At 45.8% G+C, this 24,333-nt stretch overlaps 1 protein-coding gene and 1 long non-coding RNA gene across 4 annotated transcripts in view; both read left to right on the top strand.

Moving 5' to 3' along the window:
- LOC147574681 (uncharacterized) overlaps positions 1–2,749 on the top strand; it is a 34,768-nt gene extending 32,019 nt beyond the window's left edge. Inside the window, exons 3-4 of the long non-coding RNA XR_015243272.1 lie at positions 1,666–1,812; positions 2,038–2,749. This is a non-coding gene — a long non-coding RNA (uncharacterized LOC147574681). The remainder of the gene's footprint in view (positions 1–1,665; positions 1,813–2,037) is intronic.
- A 9,575-nt stretch (positions 2,750–12,324) lies between these two features.
- LOC112868541 (contactin-associated protein-like 3) overlaps positions 12,325–24,333 on the top strand; it is a 194,066-nt gene continuing 182,057 nt past the window's right edge. For 2 of the 3 annotated variants that reach the window (XM_086684864.1, XM_086684865.1), the window contains exon 1: positions 12,326–12,520. In XM_086684864.1, coding sequence (XP_086540990.1) covers positions 12,436–12,520 — 85 coding nt within the window. In that variant the 5' untranslated portion in view covers positions 12,326–12,435. Of the gene's footprint in view, positions 12,521–24,333 lie in introns of all 3 variants that reach the window. The other variant, XM_086684866.1, reaches the window with a different exon arrangement.

Genomic DNA, 24,333 nt, shown 5'->3' on the forward strand with positions numbered 1-24,333 from the left:
TTTGTGTGCAGCGTTGTTTACTGCGCACGGCAGGAAATCCCTTCACCTGCTCTGGCCGGGCGGCTGGCAGTGGGGTCTAGATTCATTCCTTCACCATCACCGCTCGGCTGCCGAGTCGGGGAATCCCAGCAGCTGATACGCTTTGAGGGATCGCTCCTCCTTTGACCCTTCGTAATCTGAAAATCAAACGCACACATTGTACAGGTAGACTGGAAATAGAATTTTCGTCTTTGATTTTGGTTTGCAAACTAGATTTTCAAACCTTGAGCTGCCGGGCGAACTTCTTCCTGTTTCTGCCTGCCATCCGCATCAGCGGACGGGGGCGACTTTGGTCCCCAGGCCGCTCTTGCGTTACCCACCCACCAAGCCGGCTTCAACCCAGGGCACCAGGCTCGTGTCGGTTCCCTGAGGAATAAAACCCCACTTTCCAAGTGAAGGCTTTTTCCTCCAGCTACTCACTGGCGCATCAACAGACTCTGTAAGCCCGCCTTTTCTTTTTACTACCTGGAGATTAATTCTACAGTTCCCTCCTTCTTCCAGAACCACAGTGATTTGCATGAGAATGAAACAGTTGCTTCCTTAAGCCACTTTGAACCACATTGGGTAGGAAATGTCCTGCTGAAGATTGGGAGAGCTGGTGGGCGGGTGGATTGGATTTCCCCCGAATCTTCTATAATATCCTCTGCTTCATTGTGCCGAGAGATTAAAGGTCGCCTCGAGGCTGTCTGGAGCTCTGAAACACAAACGGTGACGTAGAGGACACTTTCTCAAAGCTCTGTTTATCTTTCTTAAAGTAACATGATGGTCTTATGTTTAATCCCGACGAGTAAAATAGTATCACTTGTTTAATATCCTACATATTTTCTGCTTTGTCACTGAGGGCACGCTTATGGAAAGAAGCCTTTCAGCAGAGATGAGAATCACAAGTATTTACGATGACAACTGTCATTTCAGGACTTTACCTGGGACAAAAGCGTGGTCAGCCTTTTCTGTAAACGGTCAGATGGTAAATATCTTAGGCTCTATGGGCCATACTGCATTTCTTGCAGCTTCTGGACTCTGGTGAGTGGGAGCGGCCTTAGACTGTATCCAGAGAGTGGATGTGGCTGTGTCTCAGTAAAACTTCATTGAAACCAGATTTGGCCCTGAGGCCAGAGTTTGCTGACCCTTGCCGTAGACAAAACAGTGAAGCATCATGTTTATTTTTGATTCCTTCCGTGCCCCCCGCCCACTTTTTATCACCCCCATCTCTGTATTGCACCCTAATGGAGAGTTGCCAGATTTATATTTGTTCAGGATAGAGATGTCCCCCAAACTACATGTTCTCTGACATTCGAATTCATCCGGGCCTGCTATATTTTATCTCGGCAAACCCTATTCCAGTGATCTTTTCTTTACATACGTTACCCTTTCTTGGGGCTTGATGTCCTGCCCCGGATCAAAGCGGAGGGATTGGATGAGGGAGCCTTTACAGCAACATTGCCTGCCTTACAGTCGCCTTGGCTACATGTTTGAAACAATAACGAGGAAAGGAGACAAGGGTTTTGTCTTAGGCTAAATATTAGCAAGTCTGTAGCAAACGAGAGAGATTTGCTGGGGTCAGAAGTTCATTTCCACTCGCTGAAAATCTGCCCTGCTCACAGGCACCTATCACTTCCATGTAAGGTTCATCCTGACGGAGTCTGCAGGGAGGACGATGTTTCAAGAAGAGAGGTCACAAAGGACATCTACGGGATGCTTTCAACGTTAGGGGTGGCGACATCACGATGTGCCACATCATGAAAGAAAGATGACAGAATCTACGTAGCACAGGTAGGTGCCTTTACACACGGGCCCGGTACTGCCTGTTAGCATTTATACCCCAATTCTTGTTGTTAATTCAGCATAAAAAAATGCAAGGAAAAACTCTCCTCGCCTCCTCTGCATTTGCCCGATTAGCCAATAGTTTCACTGGGGATAACATTTAGAAGAGTGTGGTCGCACAAGGCAGTTTGCTGATTTCCCAAGATTAAGGAACTTCGTTAACTCCTCTTACAGGACATTGGGCTCGGTATTCGAGTTCACATGACATTCCAGGCTGGCTCTGAACGGGACAGAACTGTTGTCCAGAAAATGTTGGCCAAGTTGTGCTCGGCTGTGAGAAGTCGGTTCTCATGTTCTCTGGCGTGTGAGAGAATGCTCTTTCTCCATAAACCCCAAGGGAAGGTAAATGAGTTGGGGAGGGGGTGGTTTCCTGATGCTGCAGGCAATGAAAGGCGCCTTCATACCTCTGTTGTTCAGCACCATTAACCTTCCCGGTAATTGGAACACACGAAAGGGGGAGGTGAGTGAGAGCAGAGCTCTGGTCTCTTTCCTGGCAGGTACAATTACTTAAGCCTCCCAGTAAAGGATCGGCTTTAGATTCCTACCCAGAGCCACCACTTTCAAATCACTCCCTACAAAATCAACCACAGCCACCACTTAAAAAAAAAAAAAAAAAATCTAATGATATAATCATTTCTTTCTTCTGATCCTTGCCTGGGGATGAAAAGTGTACCCAACAAGATAAGGTGGGCGTTTGTTACATAATTCATGTAACTGATCCAGTCCATCACGCAGAAAATGTAACAACAAAAAAAGGAGGTCTTAAAGGCTGACCACGTGAGACCCATTTAGGATTCAAAGTCATTTTAGACTGCCAGGCAAAAATAGGGTTCCATTTCCCACATACGAAGCCACTCTCTGGAAATAAAAAACGCAAATCCAAAACTTTAAGTCAGAACGAGATGCAGAAAGACATCACAGTCTAATTACAACGCAAATAAAATGAACCTAGTCTGGTCAACGAACATAAAGAGTTATCATGTGTTCTATCAATGACATAGCACTTTTTATCCACAGTCTAGAGCTGTGGGGGTGTGGGCGGGAGCGGGCGTTTTCCTAGGCCAGTTAGACTTGTGCGTACAGGCATGCATTTCAGTGATAAGACAAGAATATTTAGAAAGGCACTTTAAAAAGTAGTTATCTTTGGGGCGCCTGGGTGGCGCAGTCGGTTAAGCGTCCGACTTCAGCCAGGTCACGATCTCGCGGTCCGGGAGTTCGAGCCCCGCGTCGGGCTCTGGGCTGATGGCTCGGAGCCTGGAGCCTGTTTCCGATTCTGTGTCTCCCTCTCTCTCTGCCCCTCCCCCGTTCATGCTCTGTCTCTCTCTGTCCCAAAAATAAATAAAAAACGTTGAAAAAAAATTAAAAAAAAAAAGTAGTTATCTTTGTAAAAGCTAAAATTTCCTATAATTAAAAGGCAAATCATCAAGCTGGATTCTCCGTAGTCTGGCCGTAAGCATCTTTGCCACAAGCTTTTTTTTTTTTTTTTTTGCTGCAAACGCTTTTGCCACATTCCTAATTGGCCATAAAGCGATTTTGCCGTAAAAGCTAAAAATCACGAAAAGATTTTTAAGGAGAGACATTCCTTAAAAAGGACACGATGAAGCATTGAAAAATCGATAACAAAATTGAAAAGGCTTTGTTGAGAAGGACAAAATATTTGAATGCATTTAAAGTGTGTGTAGGGTCATGGTAACACTGTGCAAATAACGGATTTTATTTTGTGGATTGTACTTAAACACTTGTCTTTAAAGACTTCATTCAGAGTATCCATATGTACATGTTTGCTCATCTCAAGTTGTCTCCTCGTTTGGCATCACGCTTTTTCTTTTTTTTCTTTTTTTCTTTTGCTAAAATTCCTTCCTTCTTTAAGAGAGGTGTCAGTTTCCAAATACTGGGATACATATTTGTAACTGATTTTGGTAGCGTGTTGTGAAAGCGCCCTTGTGAAACACTGTTGTTTTCTTGGCATATTGTCGACATGTCCTTTGATAGACGTTCCAAAGTTCTAATGGAAATGTGGGTTCAAATCCGTGCCCCTGTATGGACCGTTATGAGGGCTAAGATTTATAGGCTGTAAAAATGAGAGTATCATGTCAATGGAGAAATGAAACCAAACTGTCAACAGTTATTTATTTTTTTTATCTTTTTAAATTTTTTTATGGCAAAATTGCCTCACCGCTAAGTGGCACAGCAAAAATGCTCAGTGGTGAAAAATACTTGCAGCAAAGACATCTTGCTACAAAGATGCTTTAGAGAGAAGATACCAGACACAGTCAAGGCTCCCATCATGCACAGTATCGTCCGGGGGCATTGATATCAGAATGTGCTGTTACATATCAGATTCTAGTTGCTTTTTTTTTTTTTTTTCCAACGTTTATTTATTTTTGGGACAGAGAGAGACAGAGCATGAACGGGGGAGGGGCAGAGAGAGAGGGAGACACAGAATCAGAAACAGGCTCCAGGCTCTGAGCCGTCAGCACAGAGCCCGACGCGGGGCTTGAACTCACGGACCGCGAGGTCGTGACCTGGCTGAAGTCGGACGCTTAACCGACTGCGCCACCCAGGCGCCCCTCTAGTTGCTTTTAAATCTACTTGAATGATGCGGTCATGATCAAGCTGAATTACAAAAATGTTAAATGTTTCTATTATTTAAATCAAGATTAAACTGGGGGAAAAAAGGCAAGATGTCTCAAAGTTTCTGATATAATTGTAGTGGGGAGGAAATACAGACGAGGCAGAGTTTGCTCTCCTGACCCTGGATTCTGAGTTGGGCCCCGAGATTTGCTTTGGGTAGTGGAACGCTGATACCTGAAGAGGTTTGGAACAGCCTTGCCTTTTTCCCCATTTCTTCTCTTGCTTCCCTGCCACCATTGTAAGGGGTGCCTGGGTTCGTTGGCCACATGGTGAGTCAGAACTGAGTCATTCCAGAGGGGGTCATTCTAGATCAGCCCAGATGGGCCAAGTGTCCCTACTCTCAGGGCCACGGTCCGCTCAGCACACCTGTCTTGGGGACACTTGCAAATTGCCTGCTACTAAAGGGGGGGGGGGTTGTTTGACAGCATTATGACGGAAAGAATTACCTGACGGAGCGGCTTATGGTTTTGAATTCTCGTTACATTTCTATTTGGGATAGCCGTGGTAAAGTAGATGTTAATGGCCTCAGTGTATTTCTAGAGTTCCTGTATTCTTTTTTAAAAATAGCTTTGAGATCACCTACCACCCAATTCCCTTCTTTCAAGTGTTCAATTCAATGGTTTTTTTTTTCAACGTTTATTTATTTTTGGGACAGAGAGAGACAGAGCGTGAACGGGGGAGGGGCAGAGAGAGAGGGAGACACAGAATCTGAAACAGGCTCCAGGCTCTGAGCCATCAGCCCAGAGCCCGACGCGGGGCTCGAACTCACGGACCGCGAGATCGTGACCTGGCTGAAGTCGGACGCCCAACTGACTGCGCCACCCAGGCGCCCCTCAATGGTTTTTAATATATTCACAGAGTTGGACATTCAACTCCCACAATCCACTTCCGGGTACTTCCGTTACTCCAAAAAGAGTGCTCTGAAAATAGCTACTCCCCTTAGATGTTATCCTTCTATCCCTTCCCAGCCCTCGGCAATAGCTTGTCTGCTTTCTGTCTCTATGGATTTGCCTTTTCTGGGGAAGTTCCTATCTATGGACCCGTATAATACACAGTCCTCGAGGCTGACTTTCACTTATGTGTTCAAAGCCCCTCTATGTCGGAGTACGTACCAATCCTGTATTAGCATTTTCTCTCCAGTCAGCATTTTTGTAGCCACAATCAATCCAAATTAAGATCTGTAAATCTTACTAAGGCTACAACTTTTGTATCTAACGAAGCTATATTTTCTTCCTTTTTTTAGAATTGGGATACACTATGCATAACACAAAATTCACCATTTTAATCATAAAATTCAATGGCTTTACATTCACAATGCACAATGCAACCCTCACCACTATACCTTCCAGAACTTTGTCAGTTTCCCCAGCTGAAGCTCTGTGTCCATTAAACATCATCTCCCCATCCTCCCTCCCCACAGCCTCTGGTGACCACTACTCTGTGTTCTGTCCCTGCATTTGTCTCTTCCAGGTGCCCTATGGAAGCGGGATCATATCATGTTTTGCCTTTTCGGACCAGCTTCTTTCACTGAGAGTGATGCTTTCAAGGTTCACCCGGGTCGGAGCGTGTATGAGAATATCCTGCCTTTTAAAGGCTGAATAGTATTTAATTGTATGTCGCAGCCATATTTCATTTATCCGCTCACGTGTTGATGGACTTTCGGGTTGTTTCCACCTTTTGGCTACTGTGCATAATACTGGTATAGACATTCGTGTACAAGTTTTTGCGTGGGCATGTTTTCTCTTGCATATGTCGCTGGGAGCCACGCTGCTCTGTATCATGGTAATTCCACGTTTAACCACCTGAAAAACCCCCGGATTTCGTTCCAAAGAAGCTTCTCTAGTTTACATTCCTTCCAGCACTGTATAAGGGCTCCCGCTTCTGGACATCTTTACCAACATTTATGATCGTTTCTCTCTCTCTTTTTTTTTTTTTTAATTATAGCCATCTTGTGGGTGTGATCTCTGCGTGGTGAGTTTCAATATTCTCCAATTCTGCACAGTTCGGGACGTGCTTTATTGTCAAAGTAAGGGTCAGATACAGACTGACCACAAATGGTCCCCTTTCTTCACCAGTGATCAAATCAACATAAATGGCATTTACGAACATCATTTCGGGACTTTAAGCCCTTTATCCCCCCGTCCCCCCCACCGCCCTCCAAAAAAAAGATGGTGAAATTAATACAATGTCTTATCCAAGTATTAACCTAAAAGGAGAAAAGAATACAACAATTTTCATGCTTCTTTCTCTCTGAAGCATGAACCTTCTGTTTATTGACTACGGCAAATAAAACATGGTGCATATCGTCTCTGCGAACAGCTCAGTGCCTTCTGGTAGATTTCACATGGAGACTAAAGCCAATTTTATTCTCAACCAAATTTAGAAAGTAAGTTTTGTACCTGGAATTGGATGCTCAAGGTGATATTATTACTTGTCCTACCCTGTAATAAAACTTCACACAGACCCCATTTTCTTTGCTTTCCTCTCTTTCTCTCTCTCCTCTTTTTTACATTCTTCCTATCTTGTTTGAGGTGGCCACGATTTAGAGATGAAGTATATACTTCTAAAAAAGGATTTCTTTAGCTTTTCACCACGAAGCCTACCAATTTCAACAGCTAAACCCGTACAAATTTTTAACTCCCTTTCAGTTTCTACTCAAACGGCATTTTGTTTTTGGGCAAAAAGCTCCAGATCTCTCAATCCAAATGCATTTATTTGTTTGTTTATGTATTTACCTATGTATTTACCTATTTATTTATTTTTGCTTCCTATGTTGGAAGAGGTATCATTTAGATTCCGGATGTATAAAATTATATTTAGAAATCGTGCCTCTTCAAGTAGATAGAGCTCTTAAGATTCTTATGTCCGGATCACGTGTTGATTTCAACGTTAAGTGAAAAAACCAAAAAAACAACTTTTTCAGATACACTCCACCCCGCCTCTTTCCTCCTATCCCTAAAGAAGTGAGGAAAAAACCCAATTACCTTTCATGCCTCCCATACAATTAGACGTCTGGTTCAAAAGGTACAAAGGTATCTCATTTTATTTTTAAAGGAAAAGAGAAATGTCTGTGGAAACTCGTGTAATCGATCCCATGAGTGTATCCGCCGGCGTGTCGTGATTGAAGGAGATTCCAGTGTCTCCTGCCTCTCCTCAAGGGTGCGCCCTGACTGTTGCCATCAGTGGGATTGGCACTGGAGCGTGGAGTGTTTGAATTGGGTGGACTGCTGGCCAGCTGACTCCGAGTTCCAATTTAATCTAATTTAATTTAATTATTTCTTGTAAAGTTAATTTATTTATTTTGAGAGCGAGCGAGAGAGAGACAGTGCGAGCAGGGGAGGGGCAGAGAGAGAGAGAGAGAGGGAGAGAGAGAATCCCAAGCAGGCTCCGCACCGTCAGCCCAGAAGCGTGAGATCATGACCTGAGCCGAAACTAGGAGTCAGACACTCAACCAGCTGAGCCACCCAGGCCCCCTTCCAGTTTAACGTTAAGCTTCTCTGATTCTATCCAAGCAAGAATGTCAGGGAAAGGGTGTGTGATTACCTAGAAGCCATCATGGGGAATGTTCCCTAATGCCCTTCGGGAAATGCCGTGTAGTATTGTTTTTATATGTCAAGTTCTTTAACGGTGCCTTATTTTGGGTTGTCTTAGATACCGGTGCTGGTCACAAAAAGTCCTACTGGGTTGAAACAGGCTGAATGTGTAAGAAATATGAGGTTGACTATTCTTGTAGCCGAGATTTATGTCATCAGATGCATAATCCTTTGGCTGTTAAAACCTCTGCTTTCCAAGGACTAATTATAGGGAACACAGCTCATCAGAGAGAACCTGAAAAGACGCTGTGCAGTGTGTCCTATATCACACGTGTGACATTTATTCTCGCTGGAGTCTGTCTCTCGATAATTGTTCTTCAGGATTTGTTGCTCAGGGGCTTATGGGAAAAATTACTCCTAATAGAAATACTATTATATTTTATTCACAGTATTCTAACTTTCAGAGGATTTAATGACAAATCTGTTCCCATTATGAGAGTAAAGTTAAATGTATTTCTAGATTTAAATAAAACATGCAGAAATCAGAATTTATAGGGAAAAAATTGCTGAATGAAGAGGCGAATGAATGGAATCTCGTTCTAATCTGTGGCGAGCCTTGAGATGGGTCTTCACTCCGGTCGGGAAAGTTGGTCCTTCCTCTGCTCCAGGATGCAGTGGACCCGGGTGTGCAGGGAAGACAGAGGACGTTGGTCAGGAAATGCTATGGGCTCAGTTTCACTTAGAACAGGCACCCCGTCTGCAGTTTCCTACCTGAGTGTCCACGTACTCCTGGACATCAGCAGTGGATTCCTTCCTTGTCATTTGTTTGTGACTCCTGCTGATATTAATTTCTCTCTTGTGTTTCGTATAACCTCTGACTGCAGCCACGTATCCGCGGGCGCAATTTGTGGGTTTGAATCATCAGCTCTAGAAACGTGCCAGATTACATCTCCACATTTTTTCCCTTGTCTTTCCTACTTAGAATAGCAAAGAGCTAGGGACATGGGTCAGGGATGCGCCGAGTTAGCTTCCGGTGTTTGGTGGTGTTCCGGCAGGTGCCCTATCTCCCCGGAGCCCAGAGCTCCACGCCTGGAGCATCACGCCTGCCTGATCCAGTGCCCTCTCGACTGGCATGATGTTAAGCACTCGCCATTCACTTTCTCCTTGAATGCGTGGACCAGTCCTCTGTGGAGGGACCATGAAAACCTTACCAGACAGACGAGGATGCTGAGGCTCCCAGGGGCCACTAATTCGCCTACTAAAGAGACGAACCGAGAAACCACTTGGGCCCCAGGCTAGCAGGTCTCTGCTTTGGGTACGACTGTGTGTGGTATGAACCCTCCTCACCTGATGTCCCCCTTGTCTTGGGAGGCCATATGATGGCCCCGTGCTGATGTCCAGTCCGGCATTCTGTTAAAATGAAAACCACAAGCCCCAGGTGGAGTCACTTAGGCTAGGCCAAGCCATCAAACTGGGGCTTAATATCTAACCTAATTAAATTTTCCACCTCCCTTTCAACCAGGACTTTTCTGGTCAGCATTAATAAGGTAATAAGGTAATCTGTGCTATGGGCCCTCTCCAATCCCCAAAGGAAGATCAAGTAATCTGCCTAAAGGAAGATGGCGTCACCCAAAAATCCTTCTTTTTTTTTCTTTTTCTTTTTCTGCTTATGACTTCCTCAGCCTTTCTCTAAAAACCTTTTCCCTCCTATAGCCCTTTGGAATTCCCCTCCACTTGCTAGATGGGATAGATGCGGCCCACTTCTGGGATTGATCAAAAAAGTCAAAGAGGCTTTAAAATTTGCTCAGTTGAATTTTTGTTAACAGTCCAGTGCCGTGCACCTTCAGGGTGAAGACCACCCAGGGGCCTCGCTCCCTGCGTTTGCTGGGTCTCCTCTGACTTGTAAAAACCCATCCTAAGCCCTGCTCAGGTGATTTACCATCACTGTCCTTTAGGGCTTTATCGGCATCAATTATTGAGGTGATTACTAATGCATTCTACGTGGGTTTCCTGTGAATCCCTGAGTACAGTGTTCATAGGGTGACGACTTTTCTGTTACAGAGACACCGATTCTCTGTGAGAAGGTGTTTCCAGAGCTCCTGGCCTCCATTCGTGACCTGCTGAGTGACCCTGGACACCCCTCTTACACTCTCTGAGGTCCAGCCTATTTGTTAAATGGGCATAGTATTGACTTCAAAGGAATGTTGTGACCATTTATTTAGACACACACACACACACACACACACACACACACACACACACACACACACGGCTTGGTCTCTGGGTTGTTTAAAAAAAATACCTTACATCCTTAATGTAAATAGTTAATTTATATTTGCTTTACAAAATTAGAAATACAATGTTCTCGTCCCAGGACCCCAGGGGGCCCTGGAGAAGTGTCTGATGAATGAATGAAGGTCACTCCACTGCCTGTGGCTTTTGCAAGTTTCCGAATACACCTGCTGAACAGGCTTTGCGGTCAGCGTTTCCCCGCCACTGGCCACTGCCTTTCAGCTGGGGTGGGCCGGAGGTGTTCTGGATTCTCAGGGAGGGGCCCACGTGGGCTGCACAAGCCTGTAAAGTTGGGATCCGAAGCTCTATATTTGGGTCTAATTCTCAGCACTTCTGGCTGTTAATTCTTCGACTTTGCCAAAGCTATTCGCATTTTCTGTGTCTTGTTTTTGTTTCCCAGGCCGCAAAATAAGAATAATGAAATCACCTATTCTGCTTGCTTTGTGGTCAGGCAGGTGGGGCTCTGCTAAAGGTTAAAGTTCCCTTTCTATTCTGATCACTCCAGAAGGTACAAGAATGCCTGGAGCCTGTTTTCCAATCTCAGCACATTTGCGGGGAGTCTGATCACAGTTGTAGGAGAGTATTGATCCCGGTGATGCCGGGCTCGCCACTCCTGGATTTATACCTTCTGATGGCTGTTGCAGGGAGTAACCGCTAATCTGGCAACGGATTTTGAAGTCACGAGTCTTGAAATCCTTCTCTCTCTGTGGGCCATCTGGCTTCGGTCTTTATGCTTTGAAACCCCCCCCCCCCCCGACTTTTAGATGCTTTTCCTTTAATATTCTATCATTAAAAAAATATATGTCCCATGGGCGCCTGGGTGGCTCAGTCGGTTAAGTATCTGAGTTTGGCTCAGGTCATGATCTCACGGTTTGTGAGTTCAAGTCCCTCATCCGGGCTCTGACAGCTCGGAGCCTGGAGCCTGCTTCAGATTCTGTGTCTCCCTGTCTCTGCCCCTCCCCTGCTCTCTCTCCGTCCGTCTCAAAAATAAACAAAACATTTAAAAAATAAAAATAAAAATAAAAACTATGTCCCCTTTGGGGATTGTTATGAGACAATCTGAGTGCAAAGCAACACAGCTACAGTAGATACAAGTTATTTCAAAATAACTTCATTTTTCAACGAAATCTATTCCTTTCACCTCCTTGGTATCAGGTCACTTCTGCGATCGTGTTTGGAACAACATTCCTTCCATCAGGATGCCAGTTTATGGTTGTATCGACCTGCTGCTGGTCGTAGCCCTCCAATTCCCAGGCAGGAATATACAGAATTCCAATGCTGACGCTCCAGCGGAAGTGGGGTGGGGGTTACACTTTTAAAATAGATACGTTTTCCTGTTCTCCCCCTTACTGAGCTCTGACTGGCCATCCATCCCTGCCAAAGTTTAGAGGGTTCGACGCGACCATCTGATACACGAATATGGAGTTCATTAAGGTGTTTTCACTGCGAATCATGAAATGCGTTCAGAAAACAAGAAATCTTCTTTCCAATAGTTGCAGTGCGTGTGAATATTCTCTCCCAACCCGATTCGTTATTTCTCTCCTAAGTTCATCTTTTTTACTAAAAAAAAAAAAAAACAAAAAAAACACAACAACAACAGCAAAAAGAAAAAACATAAAGGAAAGGAAAGGCAGTTTTCCTGGCGTCAGGGCGAACGCTCAGTGCCTGGCGGCTGCTGCAGCAGCATCACGCGGGTGGCGCTCGCCCCCTCGGACTGCGGGTCGCCGGGAAAGGGGACGCCCGGCAGGTGAAGGCGCTGGGACTCGAGGACGCGCGGCGCCCCCCCACCCTGCCCTCGGCTCCTCCTCCTCTTCCTCCTCCCTCCCCCCTCCCCCCTCCCCCCGCCCCGCGCAGGTGGCAGGCCGGCCGCGCCGCGAGCGCACTTCCGCCCGCCGCCGCCAGGGGCGCCCGGGGCCGCGCGAGCCCGCCTCGCGGGCGCGGGGAGGGCGGGGGTGGGTGTGGCCGCAGGTGGGGCGCCCGCCCGGCGGCCGCGCGGGTGCGCAGAGCGCGGAAGCGGCGGCGGCGGCGGCGGCGCGACCCCGGCCGGGAGCGAGCGGGCAGAGGCCCGCGCGGAGCGGCTGCCGGACGCCTCGGGTGCCGGGGCGGGCGGACCATGGACCGTGCGGCGGGCGCCGTCCTCGGGATGCTCTTTCTTTTGTCTGCTCGGCCGTGGAGCACGGCGGTGGCAGGGAGCCCTTGTGAGTACGGCACATCTTTTCCAACTTGCGTTGACAACTTAGGATTTGTGTTTTTATTAGTAACGAGTGTTTGCAGATGGCAGCGCTGGCGTGTTTGGGAAAAGGAGGCATTCCAAAAAAAAAAAAAAAAAAAAAAAAAAAAAAATCTCTCCCAAGTACCAGCGCCAAGATAGGAAGGTTTCTCTTGCTTTTTCCCTCCTGCCAAGTCTGAGATCCAGCAAAAGCCTGTGTTTGACTTTTTTTTTTTTTTTTTTTTTGCCGGCGAGCTGAATCTTCCCTGAGAAAGCTCAAGTTTTTAGTAAAACCTGCAGCGGGCATGAGAATACAGAGGCGCGGAGAGTCCGGCGGGAGAATAGCTTCAGAGGAGGGGAGGCCAGCAGGCCGGCGTGGTCATTTATCTCCTTGCGGTGTACACGCGTTCGGGAGGAAGCGTGTCAGCGCGAAGCGGCGGGTCCTGCATTAGCGCACACGTTTGCAGCGGGCGCTCTGCGGAATTCGGGGCGCCGCGGCGCCGCCCACCCTGCCTTGGAGGGTCCCCGGGATTCCGGGAAGCCGGACCCCTCACGAGGTAAAGGGAGGGACAGCCTGCCTTCCAGGCTCCTGTAGTCCGTGCACCTGCTTGTGTGTGGCGACGTGCGTGTTTCTGCTTTTGTAGGTTCCCTGAGGCTACGGTAGCCTCTGGGTCCCGGGCTAGCTGCCGCCGAGTCCCATCTAAAGATGCTCGCTAGCCCGCCTCGAGGTATGTGACTCTGGAAATCAGGAGAAGTTTGAGGAGTGTTGTTCAGATTGACATCGCCATCCAGGGCATTTCTTGCCTTGATGGATTTTAAGAAACTCCCTGTCCTCCCCCTCCCCCCCTTCCCTTCCTGTCCCATCCGCCTAAAGAAAATTAAAAAACAAACAAATCAGGTGTAGGGCTTCGGACAAGCTAGTAATACATTTCAAGAAAGTGCTAGCAGGCGTGCTCAGAAACCGACTTTGCTGCTGGGTATCCGGATTTAGCTCTTGGGGCCCCACCTCTGTCCTCACTGGGAAGCCGGCTCAAGTGGGAAGCCTTGCACATAAAGTTACCTTCGCGCCCATTCATGCACGGATGCCGCGGGGCTGTGAAGGTTTTGCGGTGTCATGGTCTAGTATCAGCTTATTTAATGCCATGTCGTGTGTGAGTCACTCCTCAAAATGAGCCTTAATCTCCTTGAAGCAGCTACTGCCCCGCGTTTCAGACACAATTTTAATTTAGCTTGGTGGGACAACTGCTCTGAATTAATTAAAACGGGGGCGTTTACATACAATCAAATCCTTAAATCCTTCGGCAGAGCACTTGTTATTGTGCTAAGAAATTCAAAATGACTAGTACTAAGTGATTTGCTGATATTCGTACATTGGAGAATAACTCAACGTCCTTACTCTGAGGTGCCATTAAAAAGTCACCGGAGGTCACTCCTACTTCAAGGAAACGTGGCTTCGAAAATCCTTCCCAGGAGAGAAAGCAGAGGGCCGGCTTCTTAGTGGTGATTGCAACATATGGGCAAGATCAGTGGTATTTATTTTCACTTAGTATTTTACTCCCTGAAATCCACGTAGGTATCGTGTTCTTTCACACAGAGCATCCTTCTTACAAGGCACCTGCTCTGGGGTGCTCTGTGACTGATTATCCATGCAGGTTCCCATGTCTGAATTGGATGTGTCCCGAGCTCAGTCCCCCTGGGACTGAGTCTCTGGGTGACTCTTCAGATGTTGATGCTGGTTTTTTTGCCTCTCAGCCTCGTGTACTTAGGTGTATTTGGGACTCTTCTCAAAAGTTCCATAAATTAACCTATGTAAATTTGCATTGCTAAGGGCATTTTATTTATTTATTTTATTTATTTTTATTTTTATTTTTTCAGTATATGAAATTTATTGTCAAATTGGTTTCCATACAACACCCAGTGCTCATCCCAAAAGGTGCCCTCCTCAATACCTATCACCCACCCTCCCCTCCCTCCCAGCCCCCATCAACCCTCAGTTTGTTCTCAGTTTTTAACAGTCTCTTATGCTTTGGCTCTCTCCCACTCTAACCTCTTTTTTTTTCTTTTTTTTCCCTTCCCCTCCCCCATGGGTTTCTGTTAAGTTTCTCAGGATCCACATAAAAGTGAAAACATATGGTATCTGTCTTCCTCTGTGCTAAGGACATTTTAGATACCTAAAGTTCAAGTCCTTGATGGGATCACCACAAAGATGACCCTCTTCAAGGGTCAAGTATACATTTCAATGACTTTGAAGATTCACAGGGGCCACCCAGATGGCGTTTGATAATTTCCCAGTAATCCCCTTTGGCATCATGTGTAGCAGTAGACGTAAATGGTGAATGAATCTCATGCCTGAATTAGCTAATTTGCCGGATTCAGTTTTTCTTTAACTCCAGCATATTTGGGAAGTGTGTGTTCGATGTGTGTGCGAGCACGGTACATCAGACATGGATTTGTAGTCTCTTATCACTAAGTCAAGGCAGAGGGGTCTTTTTGTTGTTGTTGTTGTTCTGTCCCATCATTTGAGAAATTCTAGAGAGGAGTTTGCCAGCAGTGTGGGATTTAAGCTACGAACAAGAAATCACGAATATCAACATTGCTCAAGAAATTTTAAATCAGGAAGTGACACACTGGAGGGAAAATGTTTCTAAATGGCCACGACCATGGGCTTGTTTTGTTGTTCTGTATTCTCCGTCTTTTTGAAGATAAAACAAGTGGGCTGAACTGCCTCCTCCAAAATATGGCCACGGACTTAAGCCTGTTTCCTGGATCGCACCTCAGTCTGAGGGGTAACGTTCACCCCCTCCCCACTTAGGAACAACACAAGTGAAAGTTAATGTACAGCTGAATTATTTTCCCCGTGTAAGTAAGGTACAAGCTGTGGCTGATAGCTGATCCCCCCCCCACCCCCGCCATCGCCACTGAATAAGGATAGACGCATATGTTAGAAACTTCAGTCGTTGATGGTGATTATTTGTGATATAAATGATGACATTTTTACAGATCGCGGGATTCAATTTAGTGAGTATGACTGACTTGTTCTTCCTTCGTTAAATCTCAGTACTTGTAATTTTCTCTAGAAGCTTCCTTGTGATTCCTTCCCCTGTCAAAAGCACCCTTCTCGTTTCAAGGAAAAAAAAAAAAAAGATCTATTTCTGGCCCACTGCAGGTGGGGTATACACTTTGAATTGCCCTTGTAGGGGTGATCATGTAAATTTGTTTTTCTATATTGGCACCTGTCCTCTTCCCCATTAAATCCTAGACCAGAGAGGTCTCTGACCATGAAAGGGGGTGTGGATCGAGCCCATTTTGTTTGCCAGCATGGGAAACAAACCCATGACCTTCACAACTACCTAGTGTTTGATCTAAGCAATAAACATGTTAACACCTCAGTTTGAAGATTTGTACCAGAGTTGAACCCTTTCTTCATTCGAGCCTAAGCTGCTTTATGTGCAGAAGCATTACTGTATCTTCTTTGACGAAAGTGCATTCATATAATCCCGTGGTAGAAATTATCATCCAATAGTATCCTTTTGTAATATGAATAACATACATAGCTTGATGTAATAGTGAGACAGTTGAAGTATATGAATTATCCTAACTTGGTGACATGATTAACCTTAGTAATTTGGTATAAAAATATATGCATGCAGACTGGGTGACTGGACATAATGCTACAGTTGCTAAGAAGTATGAAATCACGACAACTTATTTAAGCAAAGTATTTGTCATATATCTCTTCTCGAGGGTTTTGTTTTTCAGAAATAGTGGACGCAGATTCTTTGTAATTATTTGCTAAGTGTCATCAAAATTCTTTATTGCTAACTGAGCCTACTCCATCTTCCAGTAATGTCATGAGTGCTAAGAGGCTCAATGTAGTCGACAAAGAAATTTCGCCTTGGCTATTACGGACTAAAATCCTTCCAGTATTTTAATAGGCTCAGGCTTTTCTTTGCCTTAATAGCATGCTTAGTGCTTGTCTAGAGGGAGTCCAGTCTTCCAAGTTAATCAGCCTAAGGTGTCAGAGGGTGTGCCCGTGGAGCAGGTGAGTGGGGAACCCATTCTCGATGCAATGAAACGTGTTGGGGAAAGTGAGCCCAGAATATGGGGATGTGTGTTTTAGCAGGAACTGGAGCCGAGAGTTTTTTTGGAAAGAGCCTTCCACAAACTAGTGAATAGATCCTTAGTTATAGTATTTGAATACACTTCCCAGAAATACTGAAGGTGAAGGTGCTTTTCAGAAGCAGAGAGAAAACAAAAACCTCTTCTCTCCAGAAAACTTGCAAAGTCCATGGTGACTGTCAGTACAAAGTGACAGGCAAGAACAGAGCTGGGTTTTTTGGGGGTTGACACGTCACGATTTTGGAAGATTCTCTAAGCAAAAATAAACGAAATAACCCTGAGGACATATCATCGGTGACCCTCCCAAGCCTGGAAGGGTGTTTTGGGGAGAGGACTGGAGGTCATGAGAATCCACTTTTTTGAGTTGATTTCGGAAAAAACCCAGCTCATTCAAAACTACTTCATAAGGGACATACTCACTAACAAAAACGTCTCAACTGAACAGATTTCAAGTTGAAATTTTCTCCTTAAGTCAAAATTAGACTTTGAATATAAAAGTATAGAATAGCTCCAACAATTTGGAAGTAATAGACCCAAGGTTCTTCCCCCCACTTACTTTTAGAGCCTTTAAAAGGCTTGGCTTCCACATACAGAATTCTTCAGAGTAACTTCTGCAGGGTCCCCTTTGCACCCGCCTGTCACCTGTGACCTGCTGTGCTGCTCACTGCTTTGGGCGTCGCTTGCTTTGTGTTGAATAACTTTTAAAAACTAAATTATTAATGTCGGCCTTTTTCTGAAAGGCATTAGACTAGATGTAACACGTTCTTTCAAAGTAGACATCCTTGTGATTCCTAGTTTGAATTTTATGGCATAGGGTTACACGCTTTAAAAATGTCTTGGGGCGCCTCGGTGGCTCCGTGGGTTAAGCGTCCGACTTCGGCTCAGGTCATGATCTCCTGGTTTGTGGGTTCGAGCCCCGCATCGGGCTCTGTGCTGACAGCTCGGAGCCTGGAGCCTGCTTCAGATTGTGTCTCCCTCTCTGTCTGCCCCTCCCTCCCCCTCTCTAAAATAAATAAGCATTATAAAATTTAAAAAATGAAAACAAGTCTTTTATCATGCGTTAAGAAAAATTATACACAGCCTGTAAATTCTGCGAAAAGAGTATGACACCATGACCTTTTTACTGTTATGCAGAGCATTGTTTAATGCCCACATGATCGTTTAATTATTCAGAAGAATGCACCCATGCCTGACTTGGTCATTTACTATTTGACCAGAGCTTAGACACTAAGATGTTACAAGTTAAATTGATTTTTTTTTTTTTTTTTTTTAGGTTCGAAGGGTAACTACAAAGGTTTTATTGCACGCTAGCGCAGTTGTAGGACAAAAAAATGGTGTAATGTATCTTCTGTGGGTTGTGGCTTTTATCACTCGGTGGCACTCTGATAAGATGCTCGCGGAGGGTGTGTTACCTCTAACTCAGAGAGAGAAACACGAGAAGAGTTTGCTTTTTTAACCAGCAAATATAATACTTTTGAACGCATCCTTTCAGGGGATATGGTAAATAGTGCGCCACATACGCAAATTCATGTCTTCCTGAGTTTTATTGAGATGTGGCTTTCCGATACTCCCCCACTGGGGGTCCCATCCGCGAATCCGCGTGGTGGTTGTCCACGGAGGAGGGATTCCTATGCCCAGTGTTCGAGGGGCCACCCCTGGGGGCTGGGGGGGGGGGGTGGGATGTGGCCAGACAACCTTGCTGGAATCTGTAGTGGTCCTGTAACCTCGGGCGCTGTGGCTGAGATCTAATGTCCCACATGCCCCCGTCATTCCCATCCATTGCTCGGGGTGTTCAGGACCCAGCCGAAGATTTCTCCGGAGCTTGCGAGCAAGCAGGGAAATTACAAGCTTGCATGACAGCAGGAGTGACCGGTTGCCTTGCGACATTAACTGAGGCGCTGCCTTCAGGACTCATGGTTCTAATTAGTGTGTGTGTGTGTGTGTGTGTGTGTGTGTGTGTGTGTGTGTGTGTTTTAATTTTAACATCTATAAATCCCCAGGCCACCAGAGAGCTTGATAAAGTTAAGCTAAGCACACTGTTTCTGGGAGTGGGGAACCGATGGCAGGGGTGGTAGAGTGACCGCTGTGTGTGTGTGTGTGTGTGTCCCGAGGATGTGGACGGGCAGAGAGCTGCTGGAGGGATTAGGAACCCCTGTCAATCGTTGTAAGCGAGGCACGTGGTGGATTAGTTGGCAATCCAGGTATGCAGGATGGAGTCATTTCTTACCAGCTATTGTGTAAAATGGATATTCTCCAGTTTGGATTTCTGAGCGTGTGAGCAATTAAGAAATACGACATCCGCCCTGTCCCCGTTGATCTCACGGGTGCTGGGTCCCCTGGAGCTGGTACGCAGCCGTCCCCATCTCGCAGCCCCTACCCCGTCCTGGTCCCTGGGAAGAGCTTACCAAGGAAACGCTGGTAGGGTTTGGATTTAAAGGCCAGTAGACACACGAATTTCTAGCATTTTAGCATTAGAAAATAATGCAGTAATTTGATTCAGATCAAAGAAAGTCATTTTAATCAAAACCACTATTATGGAAGAAAATATATATATTTTCTAAATATTTATTTTTGAGAGAGAGAGACAGAGCACAAGTGGGGGAGGGGTAGAGAGAGAGGGAGACACAGAATCTGAAACAGGCTCCAGGTTCTGAGCTGTCAGCACAGAGCCCGACGTGGGGCTCGAACCCACGAACCGTGAGATCATGACCTGAGCTGAAGTCGGACGCTCAACTGACTGTACCACCCAGGCGCCCCTGGAAGAAAATATTTAAAGAACTGTGATCGATTTTAATGTCTCAGATTTGGCAGATTTAAGAAAAATAATACATGTCTGTAGACATCTGTTCAAATGTTTCGAGATTATCAAGATTAAGGATTTATTGTGTAGCTTTACATTTGCCATGTTTTTGACGTCTAAAACTTGAGAATGATGGAGGCGCCTGGGTGGCTCAGTCGTTTAAGCCTCCGACTTCGGCTTAGGTCGTGATCTCACGGTTTGTGAGTTCGAGCCCCATGTGGGACTCTGCTGATGGCTCAGAGCCTGGAGCCTGCTTTGGATTCTGTATCTCCCTCTCTCTCTGCCCCTCCCCTGCTCATGCTCTTCCTGTCTCTCTCTCTCAAAAATAAATAAACATTAAAAAGATAAAAAAAATAAAACTTGAGAATAAGAGCATTGCGACATTAATGGTATTACAACATGAAGAGAAAAAATAAATAGCTGTGTACTGTCATCAGGCAAGCTAGCCAGTCTGTGATGTGATTCTTAGACTTCTTGTTGAGTTGATTCCCCGTGAGCCTTGACATTCTCAAGCACATCCTTTTCTATGATGTGGAATGTGTAGGCAGTGCTAAGAGTTAAAAAAAAAAATTGGAGGGCTCAAGGAGGGTAGGTTGATAGAGTTTAAGGTGTATTTCAGGGAGTTTAAGGGAGCAAACACCAAAATTAGGCTTTCTTAGAGAATCACGAACATTTCTGAAAATAAATTTTGCAGACATAGAACCCAGGAGAGTCGACAGATACCAAAGTCTGTTCCCTGTTAGGGAAAGGCAGATGATCCCTTCTGAATTACAGTGCAAGGCTAAGAAAGCACGATGTTGGTTTTCTGGATCATAAGAATAAAATTTTGATCATAAGAGTTTATTATTATTTTTTGTCATGATGAGCTACTGATCTGCTTTAGTAAACCCGAAAACCTGGTCTTTGACAAATTTACATCACTGCTGATGATCGATTTTACTCGTTCTCCTTGTAAGCGATGAGACTCATTTGTTGGAGGACAGGTTGCACGTTTGCCTGGAAAAAAGATCCTTTCCCTCGTGAATATTGTTGCAAAGTGAGGCAGGAGGGAGTGGAGGGCTAGTGTTTGCTTTAACATGAAAAAGACACCGATGTCATTAATCGTGGCCCTGTTCTCCAGGATGAGGCTGGGCAGCCCCCCCGGGTCCCCCACACCTCCACTCTGGGAGCCTCCAGCAGCACCTTCCTCCTCCATTGTCTTGGACAGAGGAAGACTGGGCTGTGAGGCCAAATGTCTCCGTGGGTTGACTTGGGTGGACTGGGCTGTCCCAAGAGGTGTCCCTCTGCTTCGCTGCTGCCCATGGGATCAGCACTGAGTGGGAGGGTGGCAGTGAGGAGGAGAAGGTTGCGTGTGCCCAGGAACACTTTTTGGGACTCAGTGGTTGTTGGATTTTGTACGTCGACTAGTAAGAAACGGGGCGGGGGGTGTCAGGATTAGGTATTGGCAAGCATCTTTCAGTTACAAGTGAACAGAAGACCCAATCCAATGGACTTAAACCAGAACGGGAATAGTCGGTGCACATCATTTCATTTCAGGCAAGTTGGAGACACTTGGTGACACTGTGCCACGAGGGCTGGCCTCTCTTCCTCTTTCGGCTCCGGCTTCCCACATTGGCCGGAGGCTCAGGCAGCATTCTGTTTGGCAGCTCCATGGCCAAGGTCGAGCTGTCTGGGCAGCGCTGTTAGAGGGAATGCCTTCCCCTATTTGGACTGTGGCCCTTATCGCTCTGAGGCAGTGAGCACTTATTTATTTGTTCGTTCCCTTGTTCCAAACTCCAAGCAAGCAGGGACTGCTTGAGGGAACAGGGGTAGTTCGGAGACAGGGGGCTGCAGGGTAAGTAAAAAGGTGAATGATTCTCTTTCCCAAAATGCCAGCAAAATCCCCAGACCTGATTTGCGTTGTCTCTTCTGGGTTGGGTAACCGTTCTTCCCCGGGGACTGTGACAGGAGGGCGTGGCCTTCTGACTGACCAGGGGTGTGGCCAAGAAGTGACCAGGACTTGGTCCTTGACCGGGTGCTCTGCCTGCATCTCTTGATGAGAAAGTGAAATGCACCATCCATTTAGGTAATTAGTTTAACATCTATTATGAAAGCATTGGCTTTGGGGCTCTTATCTGCTTCATACAACAGATGGCTGGTTACGTGTATGCCTCCTTCATTAGATTTTAAACTTCCTGAGAACAGAATCACATTTCTTTGTCCCTACAGTTCTGCTGATGGTGCTCTGTAAGTATTTACCAAAAAAAGAGAGAAGAAATTAATATATTGAAAATACGCTAGTTTGAAAGTATATGGTGAAATCCGGGAGAATCCTCCTGTGTATTTGATAATCATTTTGCAGGTAGCCTAATAAAAAATTAATTTTCACGTGAGTATCCCCAAGCTCACCATTTGTCCGTGGAAAGATCCACTGGCTGATTTTGAATGTTTCATTTTCTTTCGGTAGCAAAACGCATGACATAATTTCTGCCCCGAGGCTTTGATGAGAGGCATGGTGCGTGTTATAAAAACCGCCGGGATTGAGGAGGGCACCTGTTGGGATGAGCACTGGGTGTTGTATGGAAACCAATCGGACAATACATTTCATATTAAAAAAAAACAAAAAAACTGCTGGGAGCCCCCGAGGGAGCACTGAACAGGCCAGGTGACAGGGGCGCTACCCAGGACCGGTGAGCAGGAAAGAGGAGGCCTCTGGGCAGGGGCCGTTAGACAAGATGTCTGTTTCTAGGGAGATCCTAGATCAAGTCTGAGCCGGGCTCCGTAGTCGGGGTCTGAAACAGGTGCCGGGAAGCAGCGTGTACCTGGAGCTCTCCAGAAGCCTGGTTTATCAACTAGATAAGCGAAGCGGCATTTAATCCCCGTGGGAAAGGCTGGTGGTGCATCGGGGCAGACAGATGGCCGTTGCACCTCAGTGTGGGTGTCCAGTTCTCTCCTTGGCAGCCGGGAGGCTGAATTCATTTGAGTCACGGCTGTCTCTGGCGTGGTGGCCGCGGACTCTGTGTCCAGTAACCTGTCGCATCGAGAGGAAGCTCCCGGTGTGCCTTCAGACTTGACAGACCCCTGCCTGGTCTGGGCTGGGGGGATATCTGAGTCTATTCTTGGACGGCCCTTACTGCCAACAAAACCTGCTATTATCGGCCATTTTTATGACTGGCTAGCTCAAGGGCATGACGACATGTAATTATCATCTCTACTTTCAGACAAACATCGTTTCTAATTTCATCTTCAGAATTACGGAGCGGGGCACCGTGGAGGTGTATAAATGATGATTCCAGCAGGCTTCTTTCAAGTAGCATAAAACGATAAAATTCAACAAATCTTTAAAGTCATGGGCCACACTTTCAGACAGGTGAGAGGGAGAGGTCATTTGAAGTATAGCTAACACACGGCGTTAACAGTAGTTTTGGGCACATGGCATGGTCATTGGATAACTCCGTACTTTGCGCTAGGCTCACTCGAAGCGGGGCGCCTGTCTGTCACTGTACAACACTGTCACAAGACCACTGACCACCCCCCAGGCTGTACCTTTCAGCTCATGACTAATTCATTCCATCCCTGGAAGCCTACACCGTCCACTTCCCTTCATTCATTTTGTCCGCCCCCTCTGGCAACCACCGATTTGTTCTTTGCATTTATGGGTCTCTTTCTACTTTTGTTGTTGTTGTTCTTCTTTTTTTTTTTATATTCCACATATAAACAAAATCATATGGCATTTGTCTTTTTTTGTGCCTCCTAGGTGCGTCTGTGTTGTCACAAATGGCAAGATCTCATTCTTTTAAAAAAATTTTTTTAATGTTTATTTATTTTTGAGAGAGAGAGAGAGAGAGAGGAAGGGCCAGAGAGAGAGGAAGACACAGAATCTGAAGCAGGCTGCAGTCTCTGAGCGGTCAGCACAGAGCCCGACACGGGGCTCGAACCCACGAACTGCGAGATCGTGACCTGAGCTGAAGTCGGACGCTTGGCTGACTGAGCCACCCAGGCGCCCCAAGATCTCATTCTTTTTTATGGTTGAGTAATATTCCTTTGTATATGTACATTATGCACACATACCACATCTCCTTTATACATTTATTTATCTATTGATGGACACTAGGGTTGCTTCCATATCTTGGCTATTGTAAATAATGCTGCTATATACATGGGGGGGTACATATATTGTTTTGAGTTAGTATTTTATTTTTCTTCGAGTAAATACCCAGTGATGGAATTACTGGATCGTATGGTATTTCTGTTTTTAATTTTTCTTTGAGGAACCTCCATACTGCTTCCGCACTGGATGCACCAATTTACGTTCCCACCAGCAGTGCATGAGGGTTCCTCCTTCTCCATAGCCTCACCAATGCTTGTTTATTTCTTGTCTTTTTGGGTTTGGCCATTCCGACAGGTGTAAGGTTTTGGTGTGCACTCTTCCAAATATGAGTGATGTTGAGCATCTCATTTCGTGGGTCCGTGGCCATCTGGATGTCTTCTTTGGAGAAATGTCAGTTCAGGTCCTGTGCCCATTTTGCATCAGATTACTTATTTATTTATTTGGTGTTGAGTTGCATACATTCTTTATGTGTTTTGGATATTGAGCCCTTATCAGATATTTGCAAATATTCTCTTTCATTCAGAACGTTGCCTTTTCATTTTGTTGATGGTTTCCTTTGTTGTGCAAAGGCTTTTTGTTTTAGGGTAACAAAGTTTTTGCTTTTTTCCCCCTTGACTCAGAAGACATATCTAGAAAAATGTTTCTGTGGTGCCTGGGTGGCTCAGTCGGTTAAGCATCTGGCTTGTGATTTCAGCTTGGGGCGTGATTTCACAGTTTGTGGGTTTGAGCCCCCCATCAGGCTCTGTGGTGACAGTGTGCAGCCTGCTTGGGATTCTCTCTCACTCTCTGTCTG

Source organism: Puma concolor, chromosome D4 (genome assembly GCF_028749965.1).
Source record: "Puma concolor isolate L17-30 chromosome D4, mPumCon1.1.hap2, whole genome shotgun sequence".
In the NCBI taxonomy this organism is placed as follows: Eukaryota; Metazoa; Chordata; class Mammalia; order Carnivora; family Felidae; genus Puma; species Puma concolor.